Source organism: Corythoichthys intestinalis, chromosome 18 (assembly GCF_030265065.1).
Source record: "Corythoichthys intestinalis isolate RoL2023-P3 chromosome 18, ASM3026506v1, whole genome shotgun sequence".
NCBI lineage: Eukaryota > Metazoa > Chordata > Actinopteri > Syngnathiformes > Syngnathidae > Corythoichthys > Corythoichthys intestinalis.
Window position 1 is genome coordinate 44,920,174 of NC_080412.1, and position 16,851 is coordinate 44,937,024.

Below are 16,851 nucleotides of genomic sequence, written 5' to 3' on the forward strand. Positions count from 1 at the left end.
TTGGTTACATTGGATTTGGTAAGAGACACCAGTAGTGTTATTCAAATAATCAGCATACTATATATACATTGCTAGGAGATGAGTTTTGAGTTTTTTCTTAAAGATGGAGATGGAGTGTGACATTTTAACTAGGGCTGTCAAAATTATCGCGTTAACGAGCGGTAATTAATTTTTTAAATTAATCCCGTTAAAATATTTGACGCAATTAACGCACAAATGCCCCGCTCAAACAGATTAAAATGAGAGCACAGTGAAAGGTGTACTTGTGTGTTTTTCGGAGTTTTGCCGCCCTCTGCTGGCGCTTGGGTGCGACTGATTTTATAGGCTTCAGCACCTGAGCATTGTGTAAGTAATAATTGCCATCAACAATGGCGGGCTACTAGTTTATTTTTTGATTGAAAATTTTACAAATTTTATTAAAACGAAAACATGAAGAGGGGTTTTGATATAAAATTTCTATAACTTGTCTTTTAAGAACTACAAGTCTTTCTATCCATGGATCGCTTTAACAGAATGTTAATAATGGTAATGCCATCTTGTTGATTTATTGTTATAATAAAGAAATACAGTACTTATGTACTGTATGTTGAATGTATATATCCATCTTGTGTCTTATCTTTCCATTCCAACAATAATTTACAGAAAAATATGGCATATTTTATAGATGGTTTGAATTGCGATTAATTGCGATTAATTAATTTTTAAGCTGTTGTTAACTCGATTAAAAAATTTTAATTGTTTGACACCCCTAATTTTAAGTGTTTCATCCAATTCATTCCAAATCTGTGGTCCTTTGCGCACAATGCTAAAGCTTGTACACTTTAGCCTTCGTTTTTTCCCTGTGATTTGATGTTTTCTTCTGGTAGTATATGTGTGTTGAGGAGTACAGACTGGGATGAGGTCACCTAATTTATAGTTTAATCTATAGATAATCTGATACATTACACAAGCATTTTGGTAATAGTTGTGGTCTTTAAGCCTCAGGAGGTGGTGGCGGTGAAAAATTATTTTAGTTGGAGCATTAAACTCAGACCATGTTAGGGCACGTATAACTTTTTTCTGTAGTATTTCGAGCTTTTTTAAATAAGTTGGATATGTGTTGCACCATATGACATTACTGTATTGTAAGTGTGGTTCAAATAAAGATTTATACAAAATGAGAAGTGCAGAGAGTGGGAGATAGTGTCTCAGTTTAAAGAAAAGAGCAGCATATTTTGACAGTTTATTTTAGGGCTGTCAAAATTATCACGTTAACGCGCGGTAATTAATTTTTTAAATTAATCACGTTAAAATATTTGAGGCAGTTAACGCACATGTCCCGCTCAGACAGTATTCTGCCTTTTGGTAAGTTTTACAGCAAGGTTTTTTGTGCTGTCTAACAGCGAACTCTTGTGGTCGCTTTGTGACATGGTTTATTGCTTTCTTGCCAGTTCAATATGGCTGCACGACGTCTCGGGCTGATGCCTACGTTGTAATGTTGTGCGTGCCGTTACCACTGTTAAAAATGTTAAAATGACTTTTACTTTACATGTGAATTGTCTTGTTTTGTATTGTGTTACTGTCACTTTAAATGAAGACATGTTGTAGTACCAGAAATGGCCTCTGACTTGCCATGTGACCACAAAGTCAGGAAGTTAAGTGTCATGTGACCAGAAAAAGTCAGGAAGTATAACAAGCATGGCAGCAGGACTTGTTATTGTCTCCTCTGTCAATCTAGTTGAATCTGCAACCATCTTATGCTTTTGATAGCATCGTCGGTACGTATTTGATTTCTAAGATGTCATTTTGCATATATAGAAAGGCGTCGTTCACTAGCTGTCTAGCTTTGGAAAAAGTAGACGCTTCGGAGTGAGGACAGCATAGACAGATTTAAATGACAGTAGAGTGAAATGCCCACTACAGACCTTATGTACCGTATGTTGAATGTATATATCCATCTTGTGTCTTATCTTTCCATTCCAATGATTTATTTTACAGAATATATATATATAATTCACAGAAAAATATGGCATATTTTATAGATGGTTTGAATTGCGATTAATTACGATGAATTAATTTTTAAGCTGTAATTAACTTGATTAAAAATTTTAATCGTTTGACAGACCTAGTTTATTTGTAAGATCATCAATATGTTTTCTAAAATTAAGGCACTCATCAATACGGACTCCCAAAAATTTTGTAGAGTCGACCCTTTCAATTCATTTGAAGAATGAATTATGTCACTCGGGTTTCAGTCCCTCCCAGGCAACTGTCTTTAGTCATTTTAGTGCCGTATTGGTACCGATACTAGTATTGCTACGGGTATCGGTATCTCTGCAGCTATACTTTTTGTTTTAGTAGTAATTTTTATATATAATGGCCAATTCTGATTGAAAAAAGGCATTTTAAGAAAAGTCATGATAAAAACTTTTGTTTGCTGCAGTTCCGGTGGAAGGTATGAAGAGCCAGAAGTACTTCGACGAGCTGCGGCTCACCTACATCAACGAACTGGGCCGCCTGGCAGTCAGCTCCGAGAGGTTATACCACCTCACGCGACTGATGGACTCCCTCCAGATAGTGAGATCCGCTCTAATGTGCTTTGCATCCATGCTCAAAATAGAAGGAACAATACTGATACATTAGCATTCACGCAGTAAAATCTCTGTGGCGAATTGTCAATTCTGTATTGGAATAGGCATGTGCCGGTATGATATTCTGACGGTATGATAACCTTAAGCCAAAATATCACTGTATTGCAATTACAGCTCTAATATGTGTTAGTTTGAGATACAGTGGGGCAAATAAGTATTTAGTCAACCACTAATTGTGCAAGTTCTCCCACTTGAAAATATTAGAGAGGCCTGTAATTGTCAACATGGGTAAACCTCAAACATGAGAGACAGAATGTGGGAAAAAAAACAGAAAATCACATTGTTTGTTTTTTAAAGAATTTATTTGCAAATCATGGTGGAAAATAAGTATTTGGTCAATACCAAAAGTTCATCTCAATACTTTTGTATGTACCCGCTGTCGGCAATAACGGAGGCCAAACGTTTTCTGTAACTCTTCACAAGCTTTTCACACACTGTTGCTGGTATTTTGGCCCATTCCTCCATGCGGATCTCCTCTAGAACAGTGATGTTTTGGGGCTGTCGTTGGGCAACACGGACTTTCAACTCCCTCCACAGATTTTCTATGGGGTTGAGATCTGGAGACTGGCGAGGCCACTCCAGGACCTTCTTACGAAACCACTCCTTTGTTGCCCTGGCTGTGCGTTTGGGACCATTGTCATGCTGAAAGACCCAACCACGTCTCATCTTCAATGCCCTTGCTGATGGAAGGAGATTTTCACTCAAAATATCTCGATACATGGCCCCATTCATTCTTTCCTTTACACAGATCAGTCGTCCTGGTCCCTTTGCAGAAAAACAGCCCCAAAGCATGATGTTTCCACCCCCATGCTTCACAGTGGGTATGGTGCAATTCAGTATTGTTTTTCCTCCAAACACGAGAACCCGTGTTTCTACCAAAACTTTCTATTTTGGTTTCATCTGACCATAACACATTCTCCCAGTCCTCTTCTGGATCATCCAAATGCTCTCTAGCGAACCGCAGACAGGCCTGGCCATGTACTTTCTTCAGCAGGAGGACACGTCTGGCAGTGCAGGATTTGAGTCTTTGGCGGCGCATTGTGTTACTGATAGTAGCCTTTGTTACTGTGGTCCCAGCTCTCTGTAGGTCATTCACTAGGCCCCTCCGTGTGTTTCTGGGATTTTTGCTCACCGTTCTTGTTATCATTTTGACGCCACGGGGTGACGAGGGAGTTGAAAGTCCGTGTTTGGCCTTCGTTATTGCCAACAAAGGGTACATAACAAAGTATTGAGGTGAACTTTTGGTATTGACCAAATAGTCATTTTCCACCATGAGTTGCAAATAAAATCTTTAAAAATCAAACAATGTGATTTTCTGGGTTTTTTTGTCTACATTCTGTCTCTCATGGTTGAGGTTTACCCATGTTGACAATTACAGGCCTCTCCAATAGCCCGCATGGATCCAAGATTCACTCAGAAAACAGTGACGTTTGGTGGTGGAAAAATCATGGTCTGGGGTTACATGGGTGGTGTGCGAGAGATCTGCAGGGTGGAAGGCAACATAAATAGTCTGAAATATCAACAAATCTTACAAATCTGCCTCTTACATTCCTAACCATAAAGAGGGACAAATTCTGCAGCAGGATGGTGCTTCATTGCGTACTTCAATCTCTACCTCAAAGTTCCTCAAGGCAAAGAAGATCAAGATCGTCCAGGACTGGCCAGCCCAGTCACCAGACATGAACATCATTGAGCATTGAGGAAGCATAGAATGTTGATGAACTCTGGGAGGCATGCAAGGCTGCTTTCTTTGATATTCCTGATGACTTCATCAATGAAATTTATGAATCCTTGCCGAACTGCATGGATGCAGTCCTTCAATCACATGAAAATCATACAAAATATTCAATTTGGATCTCACAGAACCACTTCTTAATTCGCTTATGTTGTGTAACATGTTATTGTATTTGAAGTACTTTTTTGTTCAATTTTCACACTATTTTTTTGTTGGCGACAAAACTTTTGTCTTGCCAAAAGTGGACCTTTATGTCTTCATTAAATGATAAATATTTTTTCAGTGAAACAATTACATTTTTGTACATTCAACATCATTTGGGAGGGTCTTAGCTTTCATATCAGCCATTTCTTAAACCAATTGAATACTTAAAAGTTAGGTTATTAGTAGGGCTGCAGCTATGGAATATTTTAGTAATCGAGTAATCGACTGAAAATTCTATCGATTAATCGAGTAATCGGATAAAACATATACAGACTTAATTCACTGCTTTCACTCAAAAAATCTTTAGATCTTATTAAAAAAAAAAAAATATATATATATATATATATATATATATATTTATTTCTTACCTAAGAATGCCATTACGCTTGATAACACACATCACTTAAAAGTAAGGACGTGTTTCAGTTGAATTTCTATTTGTGTCAAGCAATTTTTTAAGTTCTGGTTAAGTTTTAAGTTAGTCTGAACTGTAGAGGTGCACGATAATTATCGGTCCGATAATAGGAATTATGACTTCATCTTAATAAAGCCGATAACATAATATATTATCGGCCCTATTAATAATATTTTTGGCACGGGGTCGGATTGGGATTTGTGCGTTTGTTTCCACTCCTGTTTTTCCAGTATGCAAAGTTTTGTTACTGTCTTTGTTTTGTTCATTATAATATGTTCATGTCATCATGAAAATTCTGGTTCGGTCAAAGGCAAATCTAAGCTGAATCAACTACTAGTATTTTTGACCTATAGGTGTTCAAAATATGAATATACATTGAAAAATTATATATATATATATATATATATATATATATATATATATATTATCAGTTATCGTATCGGTATCGGCCTTGAGGAGCAGGAAGTTATCCATTTTTTGAAACCGATATCGGATATTGTGCACCCCTACTAAACTGTAAGTCCTGATAGGATTTTGAGTTTTTGCAGTGTTCAAAATAAATGTATGATACAGGCTGTATTGGAGCACATTAGGGACCAGTGCTACTTGGTGTTTTATCCAGAAATGACTACTGATCTAAAATTGATAGTTAGCATTATTAAGTTTTTATTTTACACCCTAATCACTCCACAACGCTATGTTATGTTAAAGCCTGTATGTAAGACACGTTAGCCACGCATCGACAGTGGTCATAATTAATAGAAACCTAGCCCTCTGCAGGGCTAACGTTAAGTGAGCTAGTGACAGTAACGTTAATCTTATTTATTAGCGCTCTTTATTAGCGCTTAGCGCTCTACTGCTTTAAGATGGTGGCTGTTTACTAACGCCGCTGACTCTGTCATTTTGCATCTAGTTCAACATACATGTGATCTCTATGAGACGCATCAGACGCTACCTGCTACAAACGTAGCATTATGCGGGCTAGTTTTTAGCAACGTCGGCGTCGTTTGTAGCAGCTGTCAGCTGCAGCAAGTTTGGGGGTTTTTTTGTTTTTGTTTTTTTGCTTCTTCCTCTACACACGTGACATCAGCGCGCTGTCCCGCATTAAAAGTAGTCCGAGCAAAACGTGATGCTTAGAGCTGTCAAAATAAACGATTACTCGAGGTGAATAAAATTACTCGGATCAGTTTTTAACTTGAGTTACTTGAGTATTCGTTTCAGCTCTAGTTATTAGAGGCGTGCGAAATTTCCGATTTTTAGATTATTCGCGATTCGGCCATGGAAGATTCGAGAACGATTCACAAATATCCAAATTCCGATTATTGAATTATACCAGGTAAAGCGGATGTAAAACACAGTCAGCGCGGTCTTTGGGGCACAATGAGGAACGGACCGAGAGTAAATATGTTCAACTCATGCCGCTAGATAAAAAAACAATCATACCTGACTGCGGCTGACAGCTGCTACAAACAACGCCCAGTTGCTAGTTGCTACAAACATACGGCTGCAGTAGTTATAATATATATGTAGAACTAGATGCAAAATGACAGACGACGTCGATGTTAGAACATGTATTATTGAACAGAGATGCGACTTTCCGGCGTAAGTAAACAGCCGCCATCTTAAAGCAGTAGACCTCTCTAGAAGGCTCTGTTGTAGCGAACTTAATCAACGTTTTATCTAAAATACTCCTAAATTGGCAGAATCTTGTCTTGAATCTATCTTTAAATGATGAAATAGTTTTAAAACTTTGACATGAGTAGACAGAAGGGAAATTGTGGAATAACGGGAGCAATTTTAACAACTGTAACAGTTGATTAACAACATTAAATTAATGTAGTTTAAAGCTGCTGATACAGAATGGGGACTGGAGTTTTTTATTTACTGTTATTTTTGTACATTTGTTTACTGTTATATGTTAACTTGATACTGAAATAGTAGTTTGGTTTAGCCTGAGAGGATTTTTGAACAATTTTGGAACTAATGTACAAAACATTTAAAAAAAAAAAAAAAAAAAAAAAAAAAAGGAGGGGGGTGCATCAATAATCGTTTTATAATCAAATCGGAGCCTCTGAATCGTAATTGAATCGTTAGGTGCCCAAAGATTCCCAGCTCTAATGTTAGAACATGTATTATTGAACAGAGATGCGAAATGACACATTCTGGCGTAAGTAAACAGCCGCCATCTTAAAGCAGTAGATCTCTCTAGAACAGGGGTGGGCAAACCGGTCCTCGAGGGCCGCAGTGGGTCCTGGTCTTTGTTCCAACTGTTTCAGCACACACAGTATAACCAATGAGGTTTCAGTGGAAACAAGGAGCACCTGACTGCAATCAACTGATTGCACTTGTAAGAAACCAGATTGGTGAAAGGCTGTCCTCATGATGGGTATGAACAAAAACCCGCACCCACTGCGGCCCTTTGTGGAATTAATTGCCCACCCCTGCTCTAGAAGCCTCTGTTGTAGCGAACCGAATTAACTTTTTATCTAAAATACTCCTAAATCGGCAGAATCTTGTCTTGAATCTATCTTTAAATGATGAAATAGTTTTAAAACTTTGACAAAAGTAAACAGAAGGGAAATTATGGAATAACGGGAGCAATCGTAACAACTGTAACAGTTGATTCACAACATTAAATTAATTGAATGTAGTTTAAAGCTGCTGATACAGAATGGGGACTGGAGTTTTTTATTTACTGTTATTTTTGTATATTTCTTTACTGTTATATGTTAACTTGATACTGAAATAGTAGTTTGGTTTAGCCTGAGAGGATTTTTGAACAATTTTGGAACTAATGTACAAAACATAAAAAAAAAATTAAAAAAAAAAGAAAAAAAACAAAGGAGGGGGGTGCATCGTTTTATAACCGAATCGGAGCCTCTGAATAGTAATCGTAATCGAATCATTAGGTGCCCAAAGATTCCCAGCTCTACTAGTTATTAGCAATTGTTTCTACAAAATGGATACGCGACAAGACTTTTGTCAGGGACTGTATACCTACCGCCTCTGTCTTCTTCCTGTGCTCACGTGACGTCAGCGCGCTGTGCCACATTAGAAGTAGACTGGGCAAAACTTCATGCTTAGAGCTGGCAAAATGAAACGATTCCTCGAGGCATCGAAAATGACTCGAATTATTCGAGTAATCCTTTCAGCTCTAGTTGGAAGCATTCTTTTTGCCACTGTATGCATTGATATGCTGTTTTTTCTTTTGTACGTTTTAGACCATCAAGAAGCTGCATCAGTTTACATTTGACCTGTTCTGCAAAGCTCAAAAGCTGCAAACCAGGGTGACCTTCCCGGAGATGATCGGCGAAATCGTCTCGGTCCACGTACCAAAGTTGCTGTCGGGTTTGGCCAATCCCATTATGTTCCACAAGTAGAACGTACGAGTCCCATCTTTCAGAAATAGAGCATCTTTGCTGCCGGCATAAACTGTAAAAACAAAAGGCTTTTTACTGTTTCCTGACAAGTATGAGCTCATATTCATCTTCTCTGATCATTTTATTTCCTCTTTTGAAGCCATATTTGACTTTGCTTTTTTTTTTTAACAAGGGTGACGGGTGGGTGGGTAGGAAGGGCGTTTTCACAACCTCTCCAGCTCGTCTTTTGCGGTTTAGTCATTCTGAGCTGAGATGGAACAAAGCAAACACACACACACACAAACTAAGTCTGGAAATCAACTTCACACTTGACCGGCAGGCGAAAAAACATTTTCTTCAGACACTTCATTAGGTACACCTGCATGAGTTCACGCCTGCAAGATTAAAAAAAAAAAATCCCCAAATTCTGGCTTCAGTAAGCTTATTTTGTGGGCTTTTGGATACGTGTGGGCATTGCGTCTTTTTAAACGCCACAATGATGGTCACAATGTGCTTTTAGGGGCATGTTGAAAAATATAAAGTGTCCTTTTAGAGTTTTTACACTTGAAAAAAACAAAAAAATCAATTTAACATATCAAAATTAGGGCTGTCAAACGATTAAAATTTTTAATCGAGTTAATCACAGCTTAAAAATCAATTAATCGTAATTAATCGCAATTCAAACCATCTGTAAAATATGCCATATTTTTCTGTGAATTATTGTTGGAATGGAAAGATAAGACACAAGACGGATATATACATTCAACATACTGTACATAAGTACTGTATTTGTTTATTATAAAAATAAAACAACAAGATGGGATTAACATTAACATTCTTTTAAAGCGATCCATGGATAGAAGAACTTGTAGTTCTTAAAAGATAAATGTTAGTACAAGTTATAGAAATTTTTAACCCCTCTTAATGTTTTCGTTATAATAAAATTTGTAAAATTTTCAATCAAAAAATAAACTAGTAGCTCGCCATTGTTGATGTCAATAACTACACAATTCTCATGGTGCTGAAGCCATAAAATCAGTCGCACCCAAGCGCCAGCAGAGGGCGACAAAACTCCAAAAAACACAAGTAACAAGTGCATATGACCCTGTGCTGTCATTTTAATCTGTTTGAGCGGGGCATGTGTGTTAATTGCGTCAAATATTTTAACGTGATTAATTTAAAAAATTTAATTACCGCCCATTAACGCGATAATTTTGACAGCCCGAATCAAAATGTTATTAAAGCAACACTAGGTAACTTTCCAACCTTTCTAAAATATTTTCATAACATTTGTGATGATATCTCGACTAGGGCTGCAGCTATCGATTATGTTAGAAGTCGATTAATCGATACCTATTTAGTTCGAATAATCGAGTAATCAGATAAGGAACACAAAAAATTTAAATTCTTGAGCTGAGCCTCAAACGATATATTAAAAGAAAAATAATGAGGATCTATGTACAACAAAAGAATAGTTGGCTAACTTACATAGCAAAAGTCTGCTAGCTTAAATGCTATAAAATGCTAACTTTTTTTTTAACAATGCTCTTAACAAATGGTTCAGACACATATTCCCATAAAAAATGGCTAAATATACCAATAAACTAAATTGCGAATGCGTTTAAAAAAAATAAGCTAAGTTTTTGTTTGAGCTAATGTTGGTCTTAACAGGGAGCAGATAGATTCAGCCATGTGAAATGAGGTAGACTAGAGGGCTGTGTAGCCACCCAAAATGAATAAAACAATGCAAACACTCTCAAAACAAACCTTGACAACGCCACTTTAATTAAATGACTACTCGAAGCAGCCAAATTTAATTCGAATCTTTTTTCGAATCAAATACTCGAGTTAATCGATTAATTGCTGCAGCACAAATGTTATTAAAGCAACACTAGATAACTTTTTAACCTTTCTAAAATATTTTCAAAACATTTGTGATGATATCTCGACTAGGGCTGCAGCTATCGATTATGTTAGTAGTCGATTAATCGATAACTATTTAGTTCGAATAATCGAGTAATCGGATAAGGAACATAAAAAATTAAAATTCTTAAGCTGAGCCTCAAACGATATATATAAAAAAAAATGAGGATCTATGTACAACAAAAGAATAGTTGGCTAACTTACATAGCAAAAGTCTGCTAGCTTAAATGCTATAAAATGCTAACTTTTTTTTTTTTACAATGCTATTAACAAATTGTTCTGACACATATTCCAACAAAAAATGGCTGAATATACCAATAAACTAAAATACAAATGCATTTAAAAAAAAACATTAGCTCAAACAAAAACGTAGCTTATGTTGGTCTTAACAGGGAGCAGATGGATTCAACCATGTGAAATGAACCCAAAATGAATAAAACTAAATGCAAACACTTTCAAAATAAACCATGACAACGACACTTTAATTAAACAACTGCTCGAAGCAGCCAAATTTAATTTGAATCTTTTTTTCTAATCGAATACTCGAGTTGATTAATTGCTGCAGCACTAATGTTATTAAAGCAACACTAGGTAACTTTTCAACCCTCATAAAAAATAAATCATAAATTCATAACATTTGTGATGATATCTCGACTGACAACTTAGTTGAAGGACACCTCTTCTGTATTTTGAGGGGGTCTGTATCACTTCCACCGGCACTTATTTACTTGGAGGAGGGTGGCAGGAACCCTGCCATACAAAAAAACTACAAATTTGCTGGCTGACGCTTCGGCATGAATTCTGCAAAGATGGCAGAGCAACAAAAGAGACAAAAAGTTTTGTCTGAGGAGGAAAAGTGAGGCACACCAGGATATACAAAATAAACAGTGCTAATGAGCTTGGGTGGGGTTGGGGGGTTAGCCACACGATTGCTAACCGTCATATGCTATTGTTTAGCCACAAATGGATTAATTCCATTATTATTTTTCATCATTCACACAGCCACTGGAAAAAGAAATGTTGTTTAATCCATCTGCAGGCGACCATTATGATTATAGGGGAGCCTATCTCAGTCAAAGCTGAACGAGTTGAAACTCAGAGCTTTTTCCGTTGAAAATTCTTGTGAAGAAATGCTTAAATCACTGAATTCTGTATAGATATGGACGTAAAATAGTCTCAATTCTTGGTTAAAAGCAACAACAAAAAAAACGTGCAGGTAGCATTTATTTTACGTAAATATTGCCGACTATGAGGCTAGTCAGTAAGGAAATTAGCAACCGCCACATGTAAATAAAAAGCTTTTTCCATTGAAAATTCTTGTGAATAAATGCTTAAATCCTTGAATTCTCAAAATATGATTCTAATTCACATAATCATGCTATTTAAGATTTTTTTTTATGCTGTCACAGGCACTACCATTTTTGTCCACCAGTGTCGCTAAAATCGACCAAAACTAAAAAGTTACCAAGTGTTGCTTTTATTACCCACCATGCTCACGCGATCTTGCAATCCTCGCGTGAGCCGCTCAAGCCGCTCTGCTCATAAAACTCATCCTGATGAAATTGGGGGCGAACGTCATCAATGCGTTGACGCGTAGGTAACACCTGGTGTAAAACCGGGGTTAATACACTCACGTAAATCTGTCGGAACACCTCATGGCGAATGAAGAGGACATTGTGATACACACATACATATACAGTAGAGGTTCCTCTTAGCAAATTGGGTGCCAGGAAGATGCTAGGCATTAGCCAATGGCAGAGCAGCAGTAAGTATGTTACCTTCAGTAAACTCTGGAAGCTGTAGTAGTCGCCCATACTGTATTTTTGCCGTTCGTATCCTGAAATTTCTGTCGTAACAAGAGGCGATATTTCCCGTCGAGGTGTGTCGCAACCTAAAAATTCCGTATGTAGTAACTTTCGTAAGTATAGGTACCACTGTACACTACAAGGTTTGACACAGTCAAAAATAGACAGTATATATATTGCCAATTGATTTCAGTGTAATTCAGTTCAACACCACAGTAATAATAAATATATTGTTGAATTAATACCTTTCTAACAGTGTCGTTGTGGGTTTCCTTTGTAAAGAAATTTTGATACAGCTTTTGTATTGGATCCCTTTTGGCCAGTCGTTGTGTGCCATCTGGTGCGGACTACTTCAAAAAAAGTTAAGACGGCCAAAAATGTTAATTAGTTGTTCTTTGTTGGAATCAGGCAATCAAAATGTGTTTTTTAAAAGGGAAGAAATGTACTTAGGCTGGATTTACACTGCAGCTCCAAATGCTTAAATTCAGAGTTCATGCCTATTATGTGTCTAATCATTTATTCATATGGATTGATGCGTTGGTAGGTTGAGCAAAAACACAAAAATGTAGACTTCACTATCAGGTGACTGGATAGCTCCGAATGACATTGTGCCACGGCTCCCTGTAGGGGGCCAGGCCAGGCAGAGCATCGTGGAAGCTTTCATTGCGATAAACTCAAACATACACTGCGTTTTATGGGGCGCCGTTTGTAAAGCAGCACATGCTGAAAATTACGATAATATTTTCTCACATTTAGCGCCACACAGTGTTTGAAATGGTGTAAAATTTTTAGTGTCACTTTTTTTTGGGCACATTTACAACATTATTTAGCAACTTCAATATTTAATTTTAAATAGGAAGTTTTGGACCTGATTGTTTAAATCCAGAATTAAATATTTCATTTAAATCTTAAATCTATATCCTAAATGTTAAATCAGGAAACGGTCGGAACTTAATATTTAGCTTAATATGCAAATTCACATGACTGGAGACCGGAAGTAACAAAATAAAAGCTGGTGGAGCAGCTCAGACTGTCTGTTTACGTTGCTTGAAAATGAATAAAACCTAATAAACGGTGGCAGTCTGCTACATAACAATATTTAGGTGAAATACATATTTAGGAGAAACTATCTAAAGAGTAGTTTGTGTGCTCCAGCTTTTATTTTGTTACTTCCGGTCTCCAGTCATGTGAATTTGCATATTAAGCTAAATATTTAGTTCCAACCGTTTCCAGATTTAGTATTTCGGATATACATTTTAGATTTAAATTAAATATTTAGTTCTGGATTTAATCATTCAGGTCCAAAACTTCTTATTTAAAAATGAATATTTAGGTTGCTAAACAATGTTGTAAATGTGCCAAAAAAAGTGACTCTAAAAATTTCACACCACGTTTTCAACACTGTGTGGGGCTAAATGTGAGAAAATGTTGTCGTAATTTTCAGCATGTGCTGCTTTACAAACGGCGCCCCATAGCATTCCAACACCGGATTTAGGTGGAAAAAAGACAGGTTTTAGGGCAAACAAGCAGGCAGGAGTGTCGCAAGAGTGATTTGGTCGAGGATGCAGCGTAATTATTATATGAAATAGCACCATGCATGCACTTTGAAACGCTGTGAAAAAAATGGAGTAAAAAATTAGCATAACTTGAGCTTGAAATAGGTATGTAAAATGAATGATAATTGTCCGTTTTTTTATTTTAACCTAGAATCTAGACTGTTTTACATTCATATTTATAAAAATTCCAGCATTTACGCATTTATTTACAAGAATTTTCAACTTAAAAAGCTTTGTGTTTTGTGATGGCCGCCCTGTTGGATTTTGTATCCATACACTTCACATTGTGTGCATTTTTTGCCAAAAAAAAAAAGTAATTTAGACACTTCCATCCCCAAAAATTTTTGCTTTTACATGTTTTATTTTATGTAACATTTCCATCTAAAAACGACGAGGGCCAGATAGCCGGCAAGAAGTGCTGAAGCAAAAGTGACTTCGGAATTCAACCTAAATAAGCAAATATTGCTTTTGTTGAGTAAAATTAAGATGATTCTGCATGCTTTACTTAAGTATTAAGTTTCTTAAGTGAAAATTGAGTGATTTATTAGATGTTGAAAACTTATGTCAAAACAGCGCTAAATTAAAATAGTCGCTATTTCAGCCCAAAACTGTTAAATATTGCTATTGATCTTGAAATTATAGGTGTTTATGTCTGCATTTCGGGATTTTTGTGCATCAAGCGTAAAATCTGAGAATTTTATAGCCATTTTAAGTCTTGTTATATAAAAAAAATAATGGGGATTTTATTGGGAATGACTTTCAATTTTTTGATGGCGCTGCTATGTTAAATATTGCTATTGATCTTGAAATTATAGGTGTTTATGTCTGCATTTCGGGATCTTTGTGCTTCGAGCGTAAAATCTGAGAATTTTATAGCCATTTTAAGTTTTGTTATTAAAAAAATAATAATAATCGGGATTTTATTAGGGAATGACTTTAAATTTTTTGATGGCGCTGCTCATATATGCCTAAGGGAGGTGCCTGTTTTGGTTTTAGGTCGATAGCAGCTTAGTTTTAAAGTTATTTAAACTTTTAAGATTTTATGAAAATAAGCCCCCTACGGAAAAGCCCGTCAACTGATTGTGAAGTCTATGGTAAAACATTAATATTGTCACCTAGTGTATAAGCCATTTGGTTGAAAATGCTGACTTTCCTGCTGTGAAAAATGACAAAACGAAAATAATGAAGCCGACCAGCAAAATGTCACTTTCACAAACTAATAAGTTTCCATGGATGGTTAATTACAGATACAATATCCAATTAGTGAATCATTTGGTGTAAATCCAGCCGGGTCAGGTTAGAGCCAGAATGACTCTTAAAACGTTTATCTTTGGCAAACAAGGTGTTTGATTTTAGAAGTGCCTTACATCATTTTTTAAAAATTGTATGCTTTTTCCGAGTGTTTAAAAAGAAATGAAATTGTGCCCTATAATAAATGCATGCAAAAGTAGCCATCCAACACCAGTCGTTACTAGGCCTTGTGACCAGCTTTGATGTTTTTCTAATTGGTGTTCATTTTGAATGTTCGGGAGGACACGTTTCGCTGAGTAACTTAAACATTGTTGTAAACGATGGCTTCGGATTACAGTATTGTCGTCATAGAAATGGTGGGATAACCTCTATGTATACTTCAAAAATGTGATTTGATGTTTTTCACTGTAAGGAGTCCGAGATCATGAACAAAACCAGGCTTAAAGGGGAAGTTCAGAATTTTTGACATAAGGCTTAATGTTTGATTTTTTTATTAGTTGATTTCAACAAATTATGTGCAGTTTGTCCATTATTTGTTAGTTTTTCAGGGCTCCGGAGTGGCTAAGCTAGTGCGAGTCAATGGCGCCTGCTTAGCATACCAATAAAAAAACAACATAAGCACGCATGAGAATTACCGATGACCCATGCAATCAATAGTGTTGGCCAATGGTCCCCAACCACCTGGCTACCGGTCCGTGGCGCATTTGCGGATTTTTTTTTTTGTGGGAACAAAAAGGACTTGCCAGCAGATTGAGCACAAATGGCCGAAGCACTCCTCCCGAAAAAGTCCCGCAGAATGAAATGAATTACGGCAGTTTGGCGTGACATTGTTTTGGCCGCATGGGTATTTCAAACAATGATATGCATTTTGAATTTCTTTGACTATGTTAGATCTGTTAATGTCTTTTTTTTTTTTTATTAGCATGCTAAGCAGGCACCATTGACTCGCGCTAGCTTAGCCACTCCGGAGCCCTGAAACTAACAAATAACTGACAAACTGCAATGAATTTGTTGAAATCAATGTTAAAAATACTGAACTTCCCTTTTAAATATTTGAATGTCACGTACAGTGATTTGAACTGGCAGGTATTGATCAGTCCCTCCCAGTTCAAATGGATTGATCGCCGTCAATGAGTTATTTACAAATGTGTTTTCAAAACGGTTGTAATTATTCTACATCGCCTTTAATTTACAGAGGTTTTCAAAGTGTGGGTCAGTACCAACTTTTTCCAAGGACACTTGTTCTTATAACCAATTGTGTGTATATTTTCTCTAAATGCATGTTTAATAGGATTTTTTTTTTTTTTTTTTTACGCATTTACCCTTGTGAAAATTGGTCTAATTGTATGAAACAAAGATATCCAAGGACTATTTTTGAATGTCTTGATCCCCATCCATGGCAACAAATGGGTCAAATAAGACCAGCGAAGGAGAAAATCGACAAAAAACACATCAACTTTTCAATTTTAAGATGGATTTTTCTGGCCTCACACTTGGAAAACCGCTGCTGTGTTGTATCGCTTGGCTTGCAGTTTACTGAACATGTCCGCTGAGCAATGTTGTAAAGTACATTGCAGTGATGTATGTAGCGTTTTAACTCCACCTGCATCCATGAATGTCTTTTCTTAGGACAAATGTTGTATTTCCAGGGGGGAAAAAACAAACAAAAAAACTTAAATTCTGATCATAATTGATGTTTCATTTCTGCTGCGATATTAAAAATGCTTGCTGTATATATTGATTACTGTTGCTTTTGTGATATTTGGCTTTCAGTTTATTTGCTCTATATAACCAAAGCTGTTTTTCAACATTTTCAAGGTTGTAACCATGCTTTAAAGGCAATTAAAATCAAAAAAGACGACTTTGGAAGTTTGATGAGATTTGACGATACGAGACGAGTTGCGACACGGGGCTTACGATATTGATCTTACGATACGGCAATTATCGATACGTGGGTCAGGAAGTCATTCTAT

General features: G+C 36.5%; 1 protein-coding gene across 2 annotated transcripts in view; it reads left to right on the forward strand.

The window, feature by feature from the left end:
• Positions 1 to 12,813, forward strand: part of LOC130906380 (androgen receptor-like) — an 83,383-nt gene extending 70,570 nt beyond the window's left edge. For both annotated transcript variants that reach the window (XM_057820660.1, XM_057820659.1), the window contains 2 exons: positions 2,423 to 2,556; positions 8,206 to 12,813. In XM_057820660.1, the coding sequence (XP_057676643.1) occupies positions 2,423 to 2,556; positions 8,206 to 8,237 (166 nt within the window). In that variant the 3' untranslated portion in view covers positions 8,238 to 12,813. The remainder of the gene's footprint in view (positions 1 to 2,422; positions 2,557 to 8,205) is intronic.
• Positions 12,814 to 16,851: the final 4,038 nt, after the last annotated feature.